General features: G+C 48.2%; 1 protein-coding gene across 8 annotated transcripts in view; it reads left to right on the forward strand.

The window, feature by feature from the left end:
• Positions 1-22,919, forward strand: part of PTPN3 (protein tyrosine phosphatase non-receptor type 3) — a 1,864,164-nt gene that overhangs the window by 589,977 nt on the left and 1,251,268 nt on the right. For 5 of the 8 annotated variants that reach the window (XM_086965368.1, XM_086965363.1, XM_086965369.1 and 2 more), the window contains 2 exons: positions 9,765-9,872; positions 9,950-9,992. In XM_086965368.1, the coding sequence (XP_086821494.1) occupies positions 9,765-9,872; positions 9,950-9,992 (151 nt within the window). The remainder of the gene's footprint in view (positions 1-9,764; positions 9,873-9,949; positions 9,993-22,919) is intronic. The other 3 variants (XM_086965366.1, XM_086965371.1, XM_086965367.1) reach the window with 1 other exon arrangement.

Below are 22,919 nucleotides of genomic sequence, written 5' to 3' on the forward strand. Positions count from 1 at the left end.
CACGTAAAAATTTGCACATTTCATCAAACACAAATCTCTGTGTTGGCTCATTGAATTGAGAGAAAGTCTCAAAAATTATGCGCGGGGGATTTTTAAGGGGATACCTAATCCAATTACGCGCCATCCTAATTAACGTATCACGTTCCCTACCACCAGGAAGCTGACTTCGTCGTTGGGGAACATCAGCAGCATCGGACCCAAGAATCGGTCCAAAAGGAGAGTAAAGTTTAGCAACCGCATTAGGAATGCGTCTTCGAACAGACGGAGAAGAGGAAAAAAGTACAGGAGCAACAACATGAGGACTAAGTACAGGAGCAGTAGGAGCGGTAGGAGTAGCCACAAGAGCAGAAGTGGCGGGAACAATAAGATGAGAAGACATAGGCAGGGGAGCAGTAGGAACAGGAGCAGGTAAAGGAATAGGAACAAAAGGATTCGCAGGAACAGGACCAGCGACAGGCTGACCAGCAGCTGCCGGAACAAAGGGTTGGGGAACAGGAGGAACCACAGGCACTGTAGTATCCTGTGCATATGGAGGTGGCGACTTCAATAGGTATGATAACAAGGGATCCTCTACTGCTTCCTCTCCCTTCTTATCAGTACCCGTCGGTAAAACGGGATAACATTTATCCACTGTCATACGTTGCAATCTATCAAAAACTTCCTTTTCCTTCTCATCTTTATCTCGCTGAAACTGCTCTGCATTTCTCATCGTCGTAACGATACCTTCTCTCTTATTACGTTTAAGCTGTTTGATTTCTTTCTGCTTGGCTTCTTTACGCCATAACCGAAAGGAATCGAACATGGCCGGCCTTGCTTTCTTTTTAAACAATTTTGCTTCTAAATTATCCAAAATCGCTGTTTCGAAACTACCATAAGGTGGCCAACTAAGAACACCGTCATCTTTAGTATAGCGAACCCAGCAATCATTAAATGTGATAGGACCCACACCATGGCGACTATATAATTCATAGACTGGAGTTCCAACTGGAGGTATCGGACACGAGTCCTCCAATCGGGAATCCACACCACAACCTCTAAAGCACCTAAACAAAGTACTACGGCCAGGCATCGTGCACACTAACCGAGTTTCACAAACGTCAAGGGTTATTGGATTACAATGTCCTCGCAAAATGCAAAACCCTCGGTTTTGGCGACTGCAATCGTCAAAAATAGAACAACTAAGAACAAAATACGAAGAACCACAAATGCAGTGGAACCATGCAACAACTAAGCACCCACAACAACTAAGGATTCTGGGAGCGACCCACAAATACTTAACTCAAAGAACAATGGCGTCACCAGGAAGGCCCGTCAATCGTCTCGCTGTACCAAAGTCTACGCCAGGCGCCAAAACAGGTCGACAGTCAGGGCATCAGTCCGTCGCAGCCGTCAGGAGGCGGGTGATCTTCGCGGGAAAAGTCTTCGGGCCACTTATTTCGACAACAGGATCGATGAAGCGGGGTGCACCTTCCCTCGGAGATTTCACACGAAGTTCCTCACGATCGTCGGGCTTTGGACCGGTACCACTGATGTCGCCCAACGTTGGGCGCCAACTGAAGGACTGGGTTTTTCTAAGACCCAGCGGTGCCAGGGGACAACACCTGAAACCTTCGTGGGTTACCTGTTCCGGCGTACAAATGACAGAGACACGGGACACTTCCTTCGGCGTCAAAGATCAGGGTTTATTTACTGCAGGGAACACAGATGTCACAAGAAGTACAACGTATGTAGGTTCTAGGAGACTGCTTCAAATTGCATCTGTGGATCGCTCCTTTTATACAAGTTTTCGTCATACGACAACATGGCAAACAAAAGGTTACAACCCAGTTCCCACAGTAAATTTCATAGGGGGTCGCTTTCATGTATTCAGGGTCCCGGAACATAATTACAGTAGCATCGCCGGTTCCCAACTGTAAAAGTACATCTTCCCACCATTAGTGCATTTCATTCCGGCTGTAAACGAGTTAAGGAAGAGTCAGAAACAGGTGCAGAGGAAGACAAAGATAGTCAACAGATTGAAAAGAGTGTAAGGGGGTGGTATTAGAAACACGATTGCAGGATCGAAGGAGACGTGTCTAATGAATGCACGGCTGAAACAATAGACCGGCATGGCAAGATGAGCCTCGAGCGGGGCCATCTGCCTCTGAAGTGTCATCCCCCTCGTCATAAAGACACCCTCAAAGGAACACGTGTCTTCCGCAAGAGTTTGGGAATCCCAGGGTCACGAAGCGGACAGTGTCCGTTCGCTGGCTACTTGAGGGCAAGAAACAAAATGGATGCCGTATCTAAAATGGAACCCGTGGGTTCAGATGAAGAAGCCCACGAAACAGACGAACGGTTTAGGTCAGCATAGGTTATGTTATGTTATGTTATTAGAATTTTTTGAGCACGCAGCTGCCCCAGCTAAGGGGCGTCCCGGCGCTGTAGCTGGTGAAGGTAACATAACAAACACGGAAAAAGTAAGAGATAATTAATTAATAAGGCAGAGGAAAGAAATGATTTTTAACAGCTTTTCTAAAAGTAAAAGGGTCATCCAAGGTGCGGATGTGGGCTGGAAGTGCATTCCATAATTTTGAAGCCCACGAAACAGACGAACGGTTTAGGTCAGCATAGGTTATGTTATGTTATGTTATTAGAATTTTTTGAGCACGCAGCTGCCCCAGCTAAGGGGCGTCCCGGCGCTGTAGCTGGTGAAGGTAACCTAACAAACACGGAAAAAGTAAGAGATAATTAATTAATAAGGCAGAGGAAAGAAATGGGTTTTAACAGCTTTTCTAAAAGTAAAAGGGTCATCCAAGGTGCGGATGTGGGCTGGAAGTGCATTCCATAATTTTGAAGCCAAGACCGTGAATGATTGGCCACCCAGTCTACATCTCTGAAAGCGGGGGACAAGTGCCAGATTTTGGCTAGCAGAGCGAAGACTGCGCGATGGGGTGTACAAAGACAGAAGGTGCTGAAGGATGATGGGGGTATCACATTTAAGAATTTTAAAGGCAAAGCAGAGGGCCTTAAACTCTATCCGCCTGATTACTGGGAGCCAGTGCAGGTTGAAAATTGTGCTACGGGCTGAGCAGAAGCGTGTCAGGCCTACCAGGGCTCTCGCTGCCGCGTTCTGTACCCGTTGAAGTCGCAGGACTTCCACCTGGTTGGCGCCCAAGAGCAATGAGCTCGCGTAGTCGAGCCTCGATCGTGCGCTGGCTTGGATTACCATCTGGCGAGTAGAGGCATCAAAAAATTTTAGGATAGGCCTCAAACCACGCAAAATGCCGAAGCACGTGGATGCCACCTTCTTAGTGTGGTACGAGAAGGTTAGCTTGGAATCCAGCCAGACGCCAAGGTTTTTAAGTTCGGAGACCGGTTTAGGGGGAGGTCCCAGCTCCTTAGGCCACCAGCTGGCGCCCCAAAGGTCAGGATGTTTCCCCAGCACCATCACCTCAGTCTTGAGGGCGTTGAGTTGAAGACAGTTGGACGTAAGCCAGCTAGCAACAGCCCTCAGACCGTCCGCAAAGTTCGACGCCGGTTGGCCGGAGTCCCCGTTGAGAGCCACCGCCAACTGGGTATCGTCGGCGTATGATACCATAGTTAGACCCCAACTCTTCGCAACCTCCGCCAAAGGTTGAACGTAGAGGTTGAAGAGAGTGGGGCTCAACGCCGAGCCCTGTGGAACTCCCTGAGTGATGGCATGGGACTTGGATCTAAACGGTGGCATTACAACCTGAAAGGTTCGTTCCGAAAGGAACAATTGAAACCAATCCAACGCCCTACCTGAAATACCAGCCTCACCAAGCCTTCGAATAAGAATGGTGTGAGATACAGTGTCAAAGGCGGCACTGAGGTCCAGAAGGACCAGTGCCGCCGTTTGACCTGCATCTAGTACAGAGCGGAGATGTTCGACCATGAATAAGAGTGCCGTCTCTGTACTATGTCCAGATCTAAAGCCATTCTGTGTAGGATCTAATAGGTGTGCTGATTCCAGATGGTTTGTTAAGATGTTATTAACATGGGCCTCTGTAATCTTTGCCACCCAGGGAAGAAGGGAGATAGGTCGATGTTATGTTATGTTATGTTATGTTATGTTATGTTATATTAATTTATTATGCGCACAGATACTCCAGCCAAGGAGCGTCCCGGCGCAGAGACAAGGTAGAACATAACACAACAGGAGAGTGAAAAACATAAAAGCAGCTAAAACAGGAATGTTTTTATAGCCCTCCGGAAAGTCAAGAGGTCCTCCATCAGACGGATTTCAACAGGAAGGGAGTTCCATGCTGACGCGGCCTTTACACTGAACGAGCGGCCTCCCATGCGACTGAGCCTGAATCTGGGGACCACAGCAAGGGCCAAGCCCTGGGAGCGGAGGGTACGGGTGGGAACGTAAGAGGAGAGACAGCTAGATAAGATTTCCGGGCCTATACCTCTCAGAATCTTAAAGGCAAGGCACAGAACCTTAAAGAGGATGCGCTTCCTTACAGGGAGCCAATGTAGGGAACGAAGGACACCTGCCACCGAGCTGAATCTGGGCAGTCCGACAATCGCCCTCGCCGCAGCATTCTGAACCCGCTGCAGACGGGTTAACTCGGCCTGGTTGGCCCCAGCCAGAAGAGAGCTGGCATAATCCAGGCGGGAGATGATAGTTGCCTGGATCACCAGCTGCCTGGTCGGGCCGTCAAAGAACTTGAGAACAGGTCTCAAGCCCCTTAGCAGTCCGAAACAACAGGCCGCAGTTTTTTTGGTGTGCCCTACAAAGGAGAGGCCCGCATCCAGCCAAACCCCCAGGTTTTTTACCTCCGATACCGGGGTCGGAGTGGGTCCCAGCTCTGAGGGCCACCATTGGTCACCCCACAACTCCACTCCCTTACCGACAACCATCACCTCCGTTTTTGTGGCATTTAGCTGGAGACAGTTGCCTGTCAACCAGCTAGCCACCGCCTTCAGTCCGGACTGAAACCTGGGGGCCTCAATCTCCGCGTCCCCGCTGAGAGTAACCGCCAGCTGTGTGTCGTCGGCATATGAGACCAGGGTTAGGCCCCACTGCCTAGCGACATCAGCCAGCGGTCTCACGTAAAGGTTGAACAACGTGGGACTCAGCGAGGACCCTTGCGGAACCCCCATGGCCAGCGGTTGGAAATTGGACTTGAAGGGAGGGATGGCAACACAGAAGAAGCGGTCATCTAGAAAGGAGCGGAACCATTGCAACACCTGGCCGCCAATGCCAGTCTCCTCAAGCCGATGCAGGAGGATGCTGTGGTCTACCGTGTCAAAGGCGGCGCTAAGGTCTAATAATATGAGCGCCGCCGTTTGACCAGCATCTAACCTTGCACGGAGATGTTCCACCATCACAAGTAACGCGGTCTCTCGGCTTCGACGGATCCAAACCAGGCTTCTTTATGATGGGCATGACGCAGGCAGCCTTCCAACTAGGTGGGACTGAACCGATGGTGAGGGATTGCTCCACCAGATGGCGGATAGGGGGAAGGCAAAGAGATGCCGAGTCCATAAACTGGGCAGGTCTCAAAGGATCGTCTGGTGAGCCAGACTTGACCTTGGCTGCTAGGAGATTAAACTCCTGCTCCGATGGTATAGGAAAAGAGGCCATGCATTGAGAAGTACGTAATGTCGAGGTCGTACTGTCAAAGTCAACTTTGGGAAAAGAGCGGTAGATGGCATTCACTTTTTCCACAAAGAAGCTGGCTAGCGACTCACAGTGGGCAAGAGAACAGATCTCCATAATCGGAAGTCTGTTTACTGTGAGCTCCTTCAAGACTTTAAAAACCAGTTTGGACGGGTTCGAGCTTGCCTGGAACTCCCGTGCATAGTAATCAGCTCGGGCCCGGCAGACAGCTCTGTGATATGTCTTTACCTTGGCCAGGTAGCATACTTTCAGGTCTTTATCAGAGTTCTTCCTCAATGCTCTTTCAGCCTGTCGGCAGGTAGCTTTAATACACCTGAGTGCCTCCGTGTACCAGGGATTGGGCTGAGAATGTCGGTTCCTACTCCAACTGGCTGGGATTAGTACGTCAAGGACTTTAACAATCCAAGCGCAAAAGATGGAATACCCGGTTGCCACGTCATCCGAGTGAGCCAAAGGGGTGGTAAGCAGGAGACGATGGAAATCCTCCAATTTGAGCTTTTTCCAGGGCCGTCTGAAAGAAGTTTTATCAGGCTTCCCAGTGGATTGTGTCACCATAGTGACAGAAAGCTCAATAAGGTGATGATCGCTCCATCCCATGGGTCTGGGGGGGGGACCTCGGCCAATTGAAGGTTTGAAAAGACCGGGTCAAGGATGTGGCCTCCCTCGTGGGTCGGATGACGGACCAGTTGGAGTAGCTGTACAGCTTCAAGATCGTCCAACAGACCTCTAACCGCTGGTATCTCAATGGCATCGAAGTGTAAATTTAGATCGCCGATGATGGTAAAGTTGGAAGAGATCAGAGAGAGAGAGCTTACCAACTCAGGAAGGGCTCTCCTGAAGGCACTATCGCTCCCCGGAGGGCGGTAAATCAAAAGACCTGAAAAGGATTGGTGCTGACTAATGCAGATGGAAAAATGGGCACACTCGGCGCCAGCCAAGTCCATCGGCTTCCAAGTGCAGGTGAAGCAAGTTTTGAAAGCCACTGCAATGCCTCCTCCTCTCCCCTTGCGATTTAGTGTGTGAAATGCGTAGCCCGGGGGAAGGGCCAAATTAATAATGGCCGAATCCTCATCACCCAGCCAGGTCTCCGTCATGAAGAAGATATCAGGACCTTCAAGGGAGATAAGTTCAAAAATATCTCGATGATGTTTCGACAGAGATCTGACGTTATGGTGCCAAAGTTTGACGGCATTGAGGGGTGCAGGTTTCTTCTTACGCTGCAAAAGAGTCTGGCTAGGGGCCATAGTCGGTGACGGTAGGTCCCATCATCCGCATGGGCAGGTGTGAGGGCCGCATAGGGGATGCTGGGCCAAGTGCGAGCAGGAGGGCATACCTAGTCTGATCAGACGAAGAGCCTGGCTGGAATACTGATAAATCATGATTACAACCCGAAAGAGTCCTGCCGCGTCCTGCGTCTCCCTTGCGCGGACGAGCGCAGACGAGCAGACTCTGGCTTGACTCAGGCGCGAGTCAGGCGCTACCGCTGCTCGTCACCGCTGCGCGGATGGGGCGAGCTTTAAGTATCGGCTCACCTGGGCTCCTGAGAAGCGCTAGAGCGCTCAAGCAAGTGGCACGTTCTACACTAGCCACCCCCAAGATGGCGACCAGGCGCCAGCGAGAAGGCAGCAAGAAAGCAACAGACCGCTCAAAACGCGGTGAGGGCACAATTACAGTGCAAGTGTGTGGGCACAGCGGAATATTATTAAAAACAGGGGGAAATAAAATTAAATGAAACAAAATACAATAAGCGGTAGATTTAAAAACTAGGCAGCGCTGTACGCTAAGATCACAGCAGCATAGCGCGCGTGCGTGCTATCACCTTTCCAAGGCCGAGCAAAAGAAATACTCGCCTTAAGTATCGGCTCACCTGGGCTCCTGAGAAGCGCTAGAGCGCTCAAGCAAGTGGCACGTTCTACACTAGCCACCCCCAAGATGGCGACCAGGCGCCAGCGAGAAGGCAGCAAGAAAGCAACAGACTCCGCTCAAAACGCGGTGAGGGCACAATTACAGTGCAAGTGTGTGGGCACAGCGGAATATTATTAAAAACAGGGGGAAATAAAATTAAATTAAACAAAATACAATAAGCGGTAGATTTAAAAACTAGGCAGCGCTGTACGCTAAGATCACAGCAGCATAGCGCGCGTGCGTGCTATCACCTTTCCAAGCGAAAACGCGTACACCCACTAAACTAGTCATTTGCGGTTCATAGATCCCAAACTCGACCATATTCGAGCGAGTCGAAAACACCACTTTCAATTGTCACGGAACCTCACCATCAGTGGGCCATCTCTCTATTTGACTGTCGACAGTCTCTTTGGAAGTGGAGTCAGCCTGGTTTATGTTTGTTTTTATGTTTGTGGGTTTTATAGAGCGTGTAGCTGCCTGTGGGCTTCCCAGCGCAGTGGAGCAGAAGTGAGCATGGACTGGTCTCAGCCTGGGAAAAGCCAAGTCTTCAATTTCTTATGGAAGGCCAGTTCGTTCATGGTAAGTCTTAGATCTGTAGGCTAGAGTTCCAGAGTTTCGGCACTATATGTGACAATGACCTCCCCATCTGGCTCTGCTAACCCTGGTGGTTTTGGCCAGGTGTTCTGTGGAAGATCTTAAGGCTCTTTCTGGTGTGTAGGGTGGTAACCAAACAACCTTCAACATCTCCCCATACGTGTTCAGGTGACTTTGCGACACCATAAATCATTGTCCTAACATTTGTCATTTTCCAGGTATGAGCTCTAGGTGCCAGTATCATTAAAGACCAACATCTTAGCATGGTTGTATGTTGCCCAAAAGTGTTGTGATGCTGTGTAGGAAAGTAGGATCTGCTTTCATGGTTATCATAACTTTTTGCTGGTGTTATGTTGTTTTCTGACTAGTCTGACCGGGATCCTGCGAATCAGGACCCCAGCCACTGTGCTCTCTCCATAACTTTGACCATGGTAAGTACTGTGGTAACTCCACAATTGGCTACCGGTGTACCTTTGTAAGTCAGTACTATATGGTACTAACGTACCCAGGGCATAGGTACACCAGGGGTCTTCCGTGGGCTGCAGCATGTATTATGCCATCCATGAGAAGCCACTCAAAATTTAAATACAGTGCTGCCATTGCAGCCAGTGTGAGTGGGTCTTAGCACCCCTCACATCAGATATAAGTTTCCTTATATCTGAGGGCATTATACTTAAAACCTGTACGTTACCCCTCTGGCAGGCTCTTCAGTCCTGAGGGTAGGATGCCTGGTTACAAGTGTGAGTGTGCCCCTGCACAAGCAGGGCACCCCTACAAACCCCAGAATCCATTCTCCAGGCTTAGTAAGTGCGGTCAGCCATTGAATACATATAGTGGACATCAAGTCAATTACGAGATATCTAGCTATATATTGACTGCACCAAAATAGGTCATGTTTTGTATCAAACATGTGGGAATCCTATTCCAAATCGGGCCTTATGAGGCTCCCACAACATTCGTCCTTTCGCAAAAGGAACGGGAGAGAGAAATAATGCGTCAGTTTGGTGTATCGGGTGGTGCCAGCTTGGTAAAAGTATGTTAAAGCTGCAGTAAAATGTGTTGTAGTACATAGTTTGTTCTAATATAAAACCTACAGGGTTACTAGACCGACTGCATTTAGAAATGTAGACAATGTATTCGACTGTTGTGGGTTTTCTCACAATCACAATAACGATTTATTTGTACTTTCTGAGTAAGGAATTTGGTGTGTGTCAGGTTTTTTTTTTTTTGGTCATGGTCACACTGGTGTGCAAAGAAAATACTTCTCTTTGCAAAGACAGTGCTAATTACTGAAAGTACAAATGACCTGCTTGAAATTAGGTTGGTTTCCATTGGATTAAGCAGTGTATGTATTATCATTATCTTCCTTATACCATTTGATGAAATTGCTTTATGGTAATAATTCAGCATGCCTTGCTACACATTACATGAAAGTAGTTCTGATAGTTGGAAACAGAAAGAGGCTTTGAAATGAATAAATCGAAAAGAGTTTATATTCATCACGAAATTCAAAATGTAGCATAATCATTTTTAGACACGACTGAACAGTTTCACGATGCCTTCACACCTTTTAATGAGCTAATATACCTTTAAGTTACTATGAGCTTGATGTTGGAAATTCCTTTCGTTTCAGAAGCATGATGCAGGCCAAGCCTTGCTGGATTTAGTCTTTAATCACTTGGGTGTGACTGAGAGGGAATATTTTGGATTACAGCAGAGTGACGATTCATTAGACGCTCCTGTAAGTATAACTAAATCAAAGCGTACAGGAAGTAAGTATTATATCTATATTTCTAATGATTGTCTCCTATTCCACAGAGATGGCTTGAACCAAGTAAACCTCTCAGGAAACAGCTGAAAGGTTAGTAAATCACTCTGTAGTTATGTTATTGTGCTGTTCGGTTATTTTTATCTAGACTAATTCAAATGTAATATGAATATTTAATTAGAATTGTGGTACATGCACTGCACATGGTTTGTGCACCTCTGAATAGACGACTGGAATTCTGAGATTTATTTTAGTAGCAGTGTGTTTGGTTGAACAATGCAGGAAAGTTGAAATTAAGTGATTTTTAGATCCGTAAATAAGGCTGGCCGGCCGTCTGTGTGTTTGTGGAGAGGGTGTGGGACTTGGCCTCTGATTTGAAGTGCCTAGGTTGGTTTAGCGTGCATGAATAGGTACTTGAATGCTGACATGAAATCCCCATAATTTAACACTAGAAGCATAGACAAAAACATTTGCCTAAGAATACAGATATACTTAGCACAGCTGTGGCTCTTGTTTCTTTTTAAATAAATGGTATTGCCATTTAATATCAAGCTGTATCGTTATACATCATGAAACACTCAGATTCTGGTCTTATCTAAAGGCAAATACCCTATAGCCCAGGTTGTGGCCCCTTCCATTGGAGTCCGTTGTTCTGTCGCCTTTTCTCAATGCCTAAATATGACCTGCTGTATATGTCCCATTTGCCCCCCCCTCCACCTCCTACCCAACCAAACGATTAACAAGGTCCCCCCCTCCCTAACATGCACTGCTGTCTTCGTTAAATTTCCAGAGTTCGGGATGATCCCTCCACATGTCAGGCCGTGTGTGAAAGTCCGCCACGTGTATCCCCTGCTCAGTAGCTACCTGTCCCTGAAAGAATGGTATGTTTCCACCCCTATTCGGGATCCCCCATGTGTTCTCTCCCTGTCTACGGCGCTATTGAGGCTTCTTCTGTGGTGGCCTCTCTGGGGTAGAAGCGTCAGATGCCTGTCCATCCCGCTGTATGTCGTTCAGCAACGCCTCCCAAGACCTGGCTCTCTCCTCCCTGCCTATCCCTCTCTGCTCATTCCTCAGAAGTATCCTGCTCTCACAGCCCGCCCATTTTACTAGCTCCCGCTTCCTCGACTGTAAATCACTCTGTAGTTATGTTATTGTGCTGTTCGGTTATTTTTATCTAGACTAATTAAAATGTAATAGGAATATTTAGTTAGAATTGTGGTACATGGACTGCACATGATTTACTGGGGCCCCTCAGGCCTTTCCAGTTACGGGTAATTTCCTGCTTCCCCAGGACAAAGGCAAGGTCCTGGAACCTATCCGTGGTTCTAGTTTTGGCCGTGTGTGTGAACAAACCCAGCAGTACATGTGTCGGTGTGCATGGAATTACCCTCTCCCTGATCCTAGCCGTCTCTTGCGTCACTTCTGTCCAGTAATGTGCTAATGAAGTGCAGCTCCACATCATGTGGAAGTATGTCGCTACCACCGTAGAACACCTCGGGCGTTGAGCGTCCTCCCTGACAAAATACAGATTAATATGTTCCGAAGTCAGATAAGCCTGGTGGAACGTATAAAAGCTAATTAGGTTAAAGCGGGCATTTCTGGAGATCTTAGCCGCTCGTTCCAGCGCATTTTCCCAGTTCTTATCCGCTATCGGACTGGCGATATCCCCTTCCCATTGGTCCTTCAGCTGGTCTAGTGGCAATATGGTATCCGTCCCAATGGCCCAAAAAAGACATGCGACTGCCTTGATGGTTCCCCCTGCCAGGCTTATATATTCGCAGGTGGCCTGTCGCACCTGTTCCATCTTACCCCTCCCGCAATGTCGCCTCAGGGCCCCCGTAACTGCCCCATTGAGAATGAAATGCCCTTGGGGAACACCCCAGTCAGCACTAAAGTCCTCAAAGGATAGAAGCTCCCCATCTCTAAAAGATGTCCCACCTTTATAACCCCCGTCTGCAACCAGTCATCTATATCTCGCCAATTTCCTCCATGGGGTAGGGCGTTCAATATCTTCATTGCCATTTCAGGTGAGTATGGCCGTTTCGTCTTGGTTTTCTGGTGGCACCGGCGCTAACACCGTCTGATCACACTATGCTCGTTGCTACTAGCCTGTCCGGGCCGAGCAGTCCCTAACAGTGTGCGGAACACCTCCATCCTGTCTAGACTGAAGGGCGGTACTCTTCTGGCCTGGTCAAAGCTCCCCGCCACCCATTGCGTTCGCCTCTGCAGTTTTCCTGCCAAATAGTAAGTCTCCATATCTGGCAGTGCTGTGGCTCTTGTTTCATAACCTACTTTTAGAGGCAGTGCTTTGGGCTTTTCCCCCTCAAGCTGGTGACCGTGGCCTTTGGGATTGGAGGGTTGTGGAGCTGGAAGTATGATCCAAGGGCGAAGAACAGTTGATGGACAGAATGCAGAACAATGTCAAACATTCACCCCAGTACAGAGATCCGGGCCTAAATCCATCGTTTTTTTGCACTCCACACCACCCCAGTTCAGACATGGCCATATGCAAATCAGCCTTGATCCTGTGCCTCATGGGAACAGTCCAGCCCGAACTGCCAGCCGTCTTCAGCCAGGATAGCTTGACTCCAGTGGTGTGGAAAGCATGGGACTCACGTCTGAGCATACCCATCCCACTCGGGGTGACAAAATGCAAAACAACAGTTGATGGACAGAATGCAGAACAATGTCATATATTCACCCCATTACAGAGATCTGGGCCTAAATCCATCGTTTTTTTACACTCCACACCACCCCAGTTCAGACATGGCCAAATGCAAATCAGCCTTGACCCTGTGCCTCATGGGAACAGTCCAGCCCGAACTGCCAAGCCATGTCTTTCCTGGACCGGAATCAAGCATCCTAGGACCGGTTTCTGGCAATCAGCCGTCTTCAGCCACTGGAGTCAAGCTATCTCCAGCCTGTCTACCTGAACAAAGGGCCAATCCTTCAGGACTGTGATCACAATTTGCATACTAAAGGAGGCTTCACCTTTAAAACTTGCCTTTTGGGCACCCTGAGTGAATTCATGTAAGGAGGAGGTAACAGCTCTCCCTGTAGCAGACTTCTATTTTTCCTGAGCCTGTGAGTCGTTCACACTACTCCCTAGGAGGGCATAAGGCTGTCTGATAACGAGAAACCGTACAAAGCCACTGGACAAACTGGACAACAGAGTGGCAACTTTCTAAAAGTTGCCTTTCCTTAAAAGTGACATGAAATTTGATGTGGGTATCAAGTCCGGTTTAATGTCAAGATGAATTTGATACTTTGAAGTACCCATTTTTGTTGTCCCAAACAGAAGTTCGCCAGGCTGAGAGGTCAGCGGGTAACTTTTTTACAGCAAAAATTAAAATGTGGAGGCTTTTCTGTCAGAACATGTTGAAATTAGATATCCTACTTAATAATATACAGCTCTCTGTCTCAGAGCTTCACAGACCTTCCTTAGGGGACTCTTACATATATCGTTAAGGAATGAGAGGGCTTTGCCATCGGTTTATTTTTATTTTATTTTATTTATTTTTAATTTGTTTTTATTGCAGAATTAGAAACCAGTACACAAAATAGATTAACCAGTACACTTATGGTGTCCCAATGCATAGATAAAGTAAGCAGAATATCGTACACAGCCATTTAGCCCACAACCCGGAGGCCGGGCGGCGCATCAATCCGTACTTCCAGCAAGAACATCACAGTGATTATCCCGGAGGGATATCTGGTCAATAACATCATTCTGTATCTGCATTTTACCCCCCTAAACTCCCGACCCTCCCCTTACACCAGCCAGCATGCTCCAGCGATCCATATGAGCGACTCCGCACTTGTAATCCTGGTCCCATACCTATCTACCAATGGACGCCTATCTTGTCGACCTAGGGTATCTCTACTATCACCCTCACAGCCTGTCTGGGCCCTCTCGGTACCCTTGGAAGCGTGCCTAACCCTAGGTTCAACTGCAGTGTCTCCCTGAACATGGCCTCGGTGCCTAACACTTCCCCCAAACAACGCCCCCTCCCCTCCACCGCAACCGCTGCTGATGTGGGCCTGGTCTTGCCAACACTTCAGTGGAGCTCGCTACAGATCGAGTGGTGCCGTTGCTCTTTTAAGCCTCATGGAGCCCCAGGTATACAATTTGTCTATTCTTCGTCCTCCACCATGTAGTCACGCAACGCCTGGACTATCGTCTCCCACGCCCTTGACATTTCCAAGCTCTTGTCATTATCAATCCTGACAGCCTGTCTCATCCGGAGCACACTCTCACATTCAGACCATTTCAGCAGTTCATTCACCCATCTCCTCACCGACGGTCCCTCCTTAGACTTCCAGTGCCAAGTAATTTCTCTTTGTGCCAATATGAGCCCCAGATCAATGAATTTGCTTGTTACTTTTGTGTTCTTTGTGTGCGGAAACCAGAGCAATAGACACGCCGCCATGTCAAAGTCCACCTCCCGATCAGTCACCACATTCAAGAGTTCCCCCACTTCCAGCCAATACGTCCCCAACTTTGGACAACCCCACAACAGGTGATCTATGTCAACCTCTGGCGCCAGGCACCTCGGGCACAGTGCTTCATGTACCCGGAAGTACCTTTTGATCTTTTCCGGGGTCAGGTAAGCCCTGTGTAGGATGTAAAAGTGTACCTGTTGAAAACGTGCATTCCTTGTCCCCTTCCATGTTCGCTTCAGAATATGTCCCCACACCGTGTCCGGAATGGGCCTACCTATACTCTCCTCCCATTTCGATTTCAGCACCAGAAGCGGCTCCAATCCCTCATGTAGCATCCTGTTATGTAGGCAGGTCACCGCTTTAAACGTACCCGCGGCCATCACTACATATTGGCAGGCCATGGTCGTTTCTGGCTCGAGGAGCCCTCCTTTCCAGTGTTTCTGTATCGCCGCCACCACTGCCGCATGCAAAAGGAAGCTCCCGTCCGGTAGACCAAACTGTTCCTGCAACGTCTGAAAGGGGACCAACATTCCATCCACATACAGATCTCCCACCATCTGTAAACCTAACTCCTCCCATTCCGACAGCGGAGACCAATCACCTCCATGTGGCAGCGCAGTCAACATTCCCAGTGGTATCTCTGGGGCATAAGGCCGGGACTTCTTTGTCCTCTTCAAACTCCTGTGCCAACACAACCTGATCGTCTTTTCTTCTACAGTAAGGCCCCTTAACTCTAGTTTCTGTTGCATAACTATGTAGGCCAGGACGTGACGTTGTATACCAGTCCCTCTTTCGTGTTCCGGCCCTCTGAATTCCCTGGCCACGTGTTGTGTGAATATTTGAAGCTGCGCCGCCAAATAGTACAGCTCAAAATCGGGGACTGCCATCCCCCCTTCGAGCTTGGGTCTAAGCAAGGTATTCAATGCTACTCTGCGTCGTCCATGACCCCAAAGGAAGTCCGTTGTCAACATCCTTAGTTCTTTAAAGATCCGCTGAGGGATCCAGATGGGCAGTGTGCGGAAGTAATAGAGCAACCTCGGGAGCGCCACCATTTTCAGTAGTGCCACTCGGCCCAACAATGACAAAGGGAGAGAGGCCCAGAAGGATATACAACCTCTCAGCGCACGTATACAACGCCCTATGTTACCCTCCAACAGATGCGCGACCTCATGATAGATGCGGACTCCCAGATAGTTGAAGCAAGATGGCTCCCAGATCACACCCAACTCACGAGGGGGACACTGAGTGTCCGCCCTAAGCGGAAAGATACAAGTTTTATTCCAATTCACCTTAAGTCCCGACAACTGACCAAACCTGGACAACATGTCCATCGCCTCCGCTAGAGCCTGTTCCACATCTGCCAGGTATAACAACAAATCGTCTGCATACAGAGATATGTAGTGTGATTGCCCACCCTGTTCGATCCCCTGATACATGGCTCCCGACCTAGCCCGTGCTGCTAATGGTTCCACTGCCAGTGCAAACAGCAGTGGGGACAACGAACACCCCTGTCTCGTCCCTCTACGAACCGGATAATCCGAAGATGCAACGGAGCCCAGGCGCACCCTTGCCGTGGCCGATGAGTACAACACTCTCGTCCATCTACCAAACCCCTCACCTATACCAAACTTCCCCAGTACCTCATCCCATTCAAGGCTATCAAAAGCTTTTTCAATATCAACTGATAAGACCGCCGGTCTTTCATCAGTGTCCGCAGCACCGTCCAATATCCTGATTAGTCGGCGTATGTTTAGCGTCGTGTTCCTAGTAGGAATGAACCCTGCTTGGTCCCCGTGCACCAGTCTGGTCATGTGTGGAGCTAATCTGGTGGCTAGGATACGGCTCAATATCTTATAGTCCACCGTCAGCATGCACAAAGGCCTATAGGACGTTACATCAGATGCCTCTCTACCGGGTTTCAGCAGCGGTACTACCAGTGCCTCCCTCATTGATCTGGGCAGGTGCCCCAATCTTCCAGCCTCCGCATATACCACCAATAGTCTGGGCGCCAAAATATCCACGTATTTCTGATAAAATTCGATCGGCAGGCCATCTACCCCAGGCGTTTTGTTCCTTGCCATTTGTTTAATGGCCACTCTAATTTCTGTTAGCGTTATAGGCCCTCCCAACTCCTTCGCATCTTCGTCATCCAGCACTGGGAGCAGTACCGAGTCCAGGTATGCTCTGATTTCCGAGGCCTCCACCTCTAAGTGGCATTCATACAACTTCGCGTAATAAGACCGAAAACGCGCCATCACCGCCGCCTGCGAATAAACCATCTCCCCTGAATTAGTTTTTATGCTCATAATTGGACAGCCTCTAATTTCCGGGTTGGCAATCCTGGCAAGCAGCGTACCCACTTTATCCCTCTCGGCATGCGCTTTAATGGCGTATTGCTTATAATCATAACTCCGCAGCCGTTCCGTTTCGGTCGCCACTACCTCTTTAGCCTCTAATAACCGGTCTTGTAAGTCCGGTCGTTCAGGCCTACGCCGTTCCAAGTCCCTTAATACCTCCTCCGCTTTTGCAAGTGCATTCAAAACTGACGTTCGTGCATTCGAGAACCTGCCCATGCATACTCCTCTCACCACCACTTTCATCGCATCCCATTCTGTGGATCTGGTATTGGCTGAACCCTCGTTTTCCTCAAAGTAGTGTTCTACGCCCTGTTGAACCGTGTCACTAAACACCGAATCCTCGAAGGTGTCAGGCCGGAGCCGCCATGTTGGAACCGCTGATCTCGCACGTTGCCACTGCACTAAGACCAACAAGGGATTATGATCTGAGATGGTCCTGGTCAGGTATTCCGTGTGGGTGACCATGGCAGCCAGGGAGCTACTACACAAGACCGAGTCTATCCTGACGTGTAACGCATGGAGAGCCGAAAAAAAAGAATAATCCCTACTATCAGGATGCTGCTCCCTCCATACATCTAGCAATCCCCACCTCTCTTGCCAATCCTTCCTATGTGTGGCTAACCTGCGTACCGGGGAATCAGCCAGCGGTGGGTGTGACCTATCAAGCGCCACATTAGTAATCGAGTTGAAGTCACCTCCTAGGATTATGGGGCCTGCCAGGAAATAGGCCAGTGAGCTTGTAAGGCCATCAAAAAAGTGAGCCTGATCAACATTTGGGGCGTATACACTGCATAAAACCACTTCTCTGCCATATAACCTCCCCTCCACCACCACATATCTACCCTCAGGGTCCACCAACTGATTCGTAACCTGGAACGGTATGCCTGCCCTTACCCATATCAGCACCCCTCTAGCAAACGCTGAATAAGTGGTTCCAAATACCTGACCCCGCCACCTCTTCTGTAGTGCAATGCATTCTTGCTTAGTTAAGTGAGTTTCCTGTAACATTGCAATCTGGACACCCCGCCTCACCAGATAAGCATGCACCTTGTGGCGTTTGACCATTGTTCGCAGTCCCCGGACATTCCATGTTAGGCATTTCAAATTAGGTAACGTCCCCATGGTAATCATTACTGTACCAATTCAATAGCAACCAGTTGCTGCCCACATCGTTGCAGTTGCTTCCCCCCAACATAACTGTTGAAAAAACTCCCCAAACCCCACTCCCCAGGACAGAGTTGCCATCGGTTTAAATGGCAAAGCCGAACTATCAGTTTAAAACTGCTCTTCCAAGCTGCAGCGGCAGGCAAGGATCCATTTTGTACTTTGTCACAAACAGGGTAGCACAACCAGCACTGCAGCCTTGGGGGGGTGGGTGGTGGGGACTTTGTCCTATATGCCCTGGGTACCATTTGTAGCATGTACTGGGGACTTATAAGTAAGTCAGATTCTGCCATTTAGGGATAGCCAATTCAACATATATTTATTTAGGGGTTAGAGCACTGGCACTGATGTCTGGTTAGCAGGCCTCAGTGCACTGTCAGAGTTGGGGATTTTCTTACAAGTGGGGCACTAGGCTTAATGATTCTGCTCAAATCATCTTAGACTCTGTTCTGCATTGATACATATTTTGAGATGCAATTGGAGGTGTTGTGATAAAGGAACTTGATACATGCATGTGTTGCTCCCCACTGCTAATCTACCCCTACCCTCTCTGTTTTACTTGGCTTTCTTCTTTTGGACTCCTTCCTCCACCTCTCCTATCTATCCTATCTTCTCCTTGCTGTAATCCAGGCCCACTTGCCCTTTTAAACCATGTGAACCTAGTTTCGGATGTAAACATCTACATGCCGATTAATTGCCTTCTGAATATCCCCAGGTGTTAGACTGGATCCAGAAACTTTCATCACAAATCTCCTCTCCCAGCTTGTGGCATTGGCTCCATCTCTGCATTAAAAGTGGCACAGGTGTGACATCGATATAGCCATATAGCTACACACCGTTGGTTCCTTTTTTCCGCACCCTTTAACTCAGATTGGATCTACTCTCTGTGATTTCTTCACATTTCTCAACATTTTTCAAACGTACCATCTGTGCAGTGTTGAGAAATATCTTCCCAGAAAAATCAGATGTCCATAGCCAACCCTCAAAAAGGTCTGCCTGTAGTTTGAGAGGCCAAAGCATGATACAGAGTTGTGCGACAATTGCAGCCTTATGCACTTAAATATCGTTAAAGTGGCCCATCCATTTATGGTCTGCATATGCGATAAGTGTCAGGCACGATGACGGTTACAGTCGAGGTCAACCTCGAAGTCCAGTTCCTTGTCGTCCTCCAAGGTGAAGAGAATGAAGCCGAAGATGAAGAGGAGGAGAATGGGAAGCAATGACGCCCAAATATTTTGTTTGCATAGACGTTAGTTCACGAAAATATCAGGGGTAGCGTTAGTGACTATCGTTAGTGACATACAGGAAGTGAAATTATATAACCTTTCTCAACTGTCTTTTCATAGCCTCTATCACCTGTCTCCCACCTATGTCCCACTCCATCTGTTTTCCGCCTGCCTTTTTATCACTTCTCCCCTATCTCCCCACCTTTCTCAGCTGTCACAGTCTCTTACTTGTCCGCCTCTTTATCACCGCTTTCCCCACTGTCTTACTCTGTTTCTCGTTAGTTTCTTTATAGCTCCTCTTTTTCAACAGCCTCCCCCGCCTTTATTTGAATTATCTCTCACACCAAGCTGCCTCTTCATCACCACTCTCACCCTAGTCTCCCCCTCTCTCCGATATCTCTTTCTGAGCTATCTGCTGTTTCTTAGCTGTCTCTCTCAGCCCTTTGTCTCCTTGTCACTTTTTTCTTACACTTGTCTAAAACCTTTTCTGTCGCACTTACTATGTCTTTCTCATTTTCTCGTGTGCCAACCTTTCTCACATGCGCGGCGTTTTAACGTTCTTATATTGTTTTCTTCTATGTTAGCTGTCTCTTTATTATCTCTCCCTCTCACACATAAAATACAAAAACAGCTGTTTTGTCTGTCACTGATCTGCCACTCTACAGTGTCTTCTTCCTATATTCTATCTGCTTCCACTAGTCTCTCTCTCCTCTCTCATTCTCTTCTGTCTTCATTCTTGTTTCTCCTGCGCTGATTTTCCTTTTCCCCTTACATGCTCACAGACGTGGAGACACCTTTTTGCTGACATTTTGTTTGTGTAACCTGTGTTCTAATCCTAAACACATTTATTAGTTAAACAGTCAGATGGCTGTGGTAACTGCAAGCTTCTGAAAGTAAACATGGCCCATGAGAGCCCTGTTTACATTTTTCTTTTTCCTTCTACTGACTTTAGGACATTGAGGTTGCAAAGGCAGTGCCAGGGGTAGCAAAGGGCATGGCAGGGGTTGCAGCTTAGACCCCTGGCAACCCCTAAATGACATATGTGGTTGCTAAATGTCCTGAGGAAGAACTCCTCATTGCTCTATGCCTAAGGCAGTGTCCTCTGAGCCGGAACTTGAGAACATAGCTCCACCCGAGAAACCTCTTCCAGCAGCGCCATTGACCCCGGCACAGAATGCTATGCCCTTTCCAGGCCTGCCCCCTTTTGGCTGTAGGGTCAATACCAAACAAACAATAGAAGATGATGGACGGAACGCTGACACTTTTCAGACACTCACCCCCAGTCCCAGATTTGGATTGAATCCATCATCAATCATTAGCTCACTTCGCCACCTCAGTTCAAACCCAGCTATATGCAAATCAGTCTTGACCCTGTGCCTCATTGGATCATTCCAGCCAGGCTAGATTGAATCCAGTGGCAAAGTGAACAAGGGAACCACGTCTGGGCATACCCTGCCAACTTAGGGCAAAAAAAGCAAACACAAGGAGATGAGGGACAGAGCGCTGAAACTTTTCAGACACTCACCCCCAGTCACAGATATGGGTTGAATCTATCATCGTTCTTTAGCTCACTTTGGCACCTCAGTTCTGACCTAGCTACAACAAGCATCCTAGGAACAGTTTCTGGGTAACACCCCTCATCAGCCAGGCTAGCTTGAATCTAGTGGCAAAGTGAGCAAGGGACCCACTTCTGTGCATACCCTGCCAACCTAGGGTCGACAAAGCAAACACAAGATGATAATGGATGGAGCGCTGAAACTTTCCAGACACTCACTCCCAGTCACAGATCTGGGTTGAATCCATCATCGTTCTTTAGCTCACTTCGCCACCTCAGTTCAGACCGAGCTATATGCAAATCAGTTTTGACCCTGTGCCTCATGGGAACAGTCCCCCGAACTGCCAAGCCAGGTCTTCCCTGAACCGGAAACAAGCAACCTGGGACCGGTTTCAGGGTAACTACAGTCATCAGCCAGGCTAGCTTGAATCCAGTGGCAAAGTGAGCAAGGGTATTCCATCTGGGCACACCACCAGCTTTGCTATTCTTAGCACCAGAGCCTGTGCCAGTTTGCCCAGAGATTCTGACGCCAATCTGGCACAGTTCCTCCAGGCCATGATGGCATTGTTCTGGTAAGCATCAGTTAACTTTTTGCGCTTCTGTGCATCGTAGGACCACCTAGGTGCCACAACCGGACCTCTGCACCATCATGGTATGCCTCTGCCATCAGCTGAAACCTTTCTGGCCTTAAAACCCTCACCAACAGGGCTGATTTAGATGCCATCTCCAGTACCGCAGCCACTGGCTCCTGTACCTGCTCAAGCACCACCATGTATGTCTGTGGCCGGTCGCATGCAGAGTGGGGTCCAGAAGCCAGCAGGAGAGGCCTGGTACAGAGAAGAATCTCACCCTGGACCCACACTGTGCCCAATCTATCTGTAAAGTTCAAACAATATTTTTAAATCGGATTCAGATCACTTCCAGATACTTGAAGCAGAGCCATAGGGATGATGATCGTTTGCTGCCCCTTCTATCTTCAGACTGCTGATTTCCTGACTTTGCAGAATGCTTGTTGGCTGAACACACCCCCTGAGATGGAACTGGAGTGTCTTGCAGGGCCGGCCCCACTGAAAGTGATTTTCTTCTTGGCTGTCATATGGGAGGCAGCAGAAGTATTGGAACTTCCCATATAACCAGTCAAGATCCGATCCAACATATTTACAGAGGTCCTGCAACCCACTTCATCAGCATCGGAAATGCTTTTACCATTTAATGAGGTCTAACTTCACCCAATAAGGCGGCCGGGCCAAATTATCTCTTGAGCCATGAAATGACTCAATACCATGGATTATAGGCTGGGTCCAGGGATCCTGTCTTGCTCTTACCACATTCCTCAGCCGACTGTGCACATATGGTGGTATCATGTTTACTGGATCACCTGAAAGACCATTTTGTGAAGGTGGTGATGGGTGGACTGAAAACTCCTGGGCATATCATCAGGGTGGTGCTGGGCAGAGTACACTATATGTCCAGAGCCGTGGATTCTTTCATAGCATCCAGGAGGCCCGCATGCTTCTCCAGTGATGTGAAAGTGATATTTGACAGTTTTTACAGGGCTTACCTGTTTCGAGACCAAGCTGACTGTCTTGGACAGGTTCAAGGCGAGTAGGACTACTGCCCAATCTTTGGGGCTGCAGTGCCCAGTACGAGACTACATACAGTCTTTTACGTTGTGTGTCTTCTCCAAGGGGTTTGCCTTTCACCAGCCACAGCTCTACCAGCCTGTCCAACTGCCGAACTCATGTCTGTGACAGGACAGGGGTAGAGTTAAAGGAAAAGGCAGACAAGTCTAGAAACCCTCCTCCTTTTCTCAAAGCCTCTCTAGCTCCCTCTTACATGGACAGCCAGTTGGAGTAAAGATGTCGTCTTGTCTGCAGTCATGGAGGGCCATTACATCAGACCAGTGGGTCTTGCAACTAAGATCCTTCTGTCAAATATATGTAAAAATGCACCCTTCCAGAAAGAAACACAAGTGGCAACAGATAAGATCATTTTTTGAAAGGTCAAGAATAAAAGCAAAATAATGATAGCCTCGACTTGTGTACTGTACCCGAGCAACTCACCCCTTAATTAAGAGAAAAAGCAATACGTGCAGTTATGTTCAGATATCATGTATATTTCTCATCCTTTGAAAAAAACGTGTGCTTGAAGTTCATGCCATTATGAGCATTCCATGATAAAGAAGTCAAAATAAAAGTAGGAAGCCGTTGTTTTGTTCTAATTTAAGGGCATTTGTTTTTTGCTGTGAATAAGTTAAATATTGTTTTTTTCTTTG

Source organism: Lissotriton vulgaris, chromosome 4_1, assembly GCF_964263255.1.
Source record: "Lissotriton vulgaris chromosome 4_1, aLisVul1.2, whole genome shotgun sequence".
NCBI lineage: Eukaryota > Metazoa > Chordata > Amphibia > Caudata > Salamandridae > Lissotriton > Lissotriton vulgaris.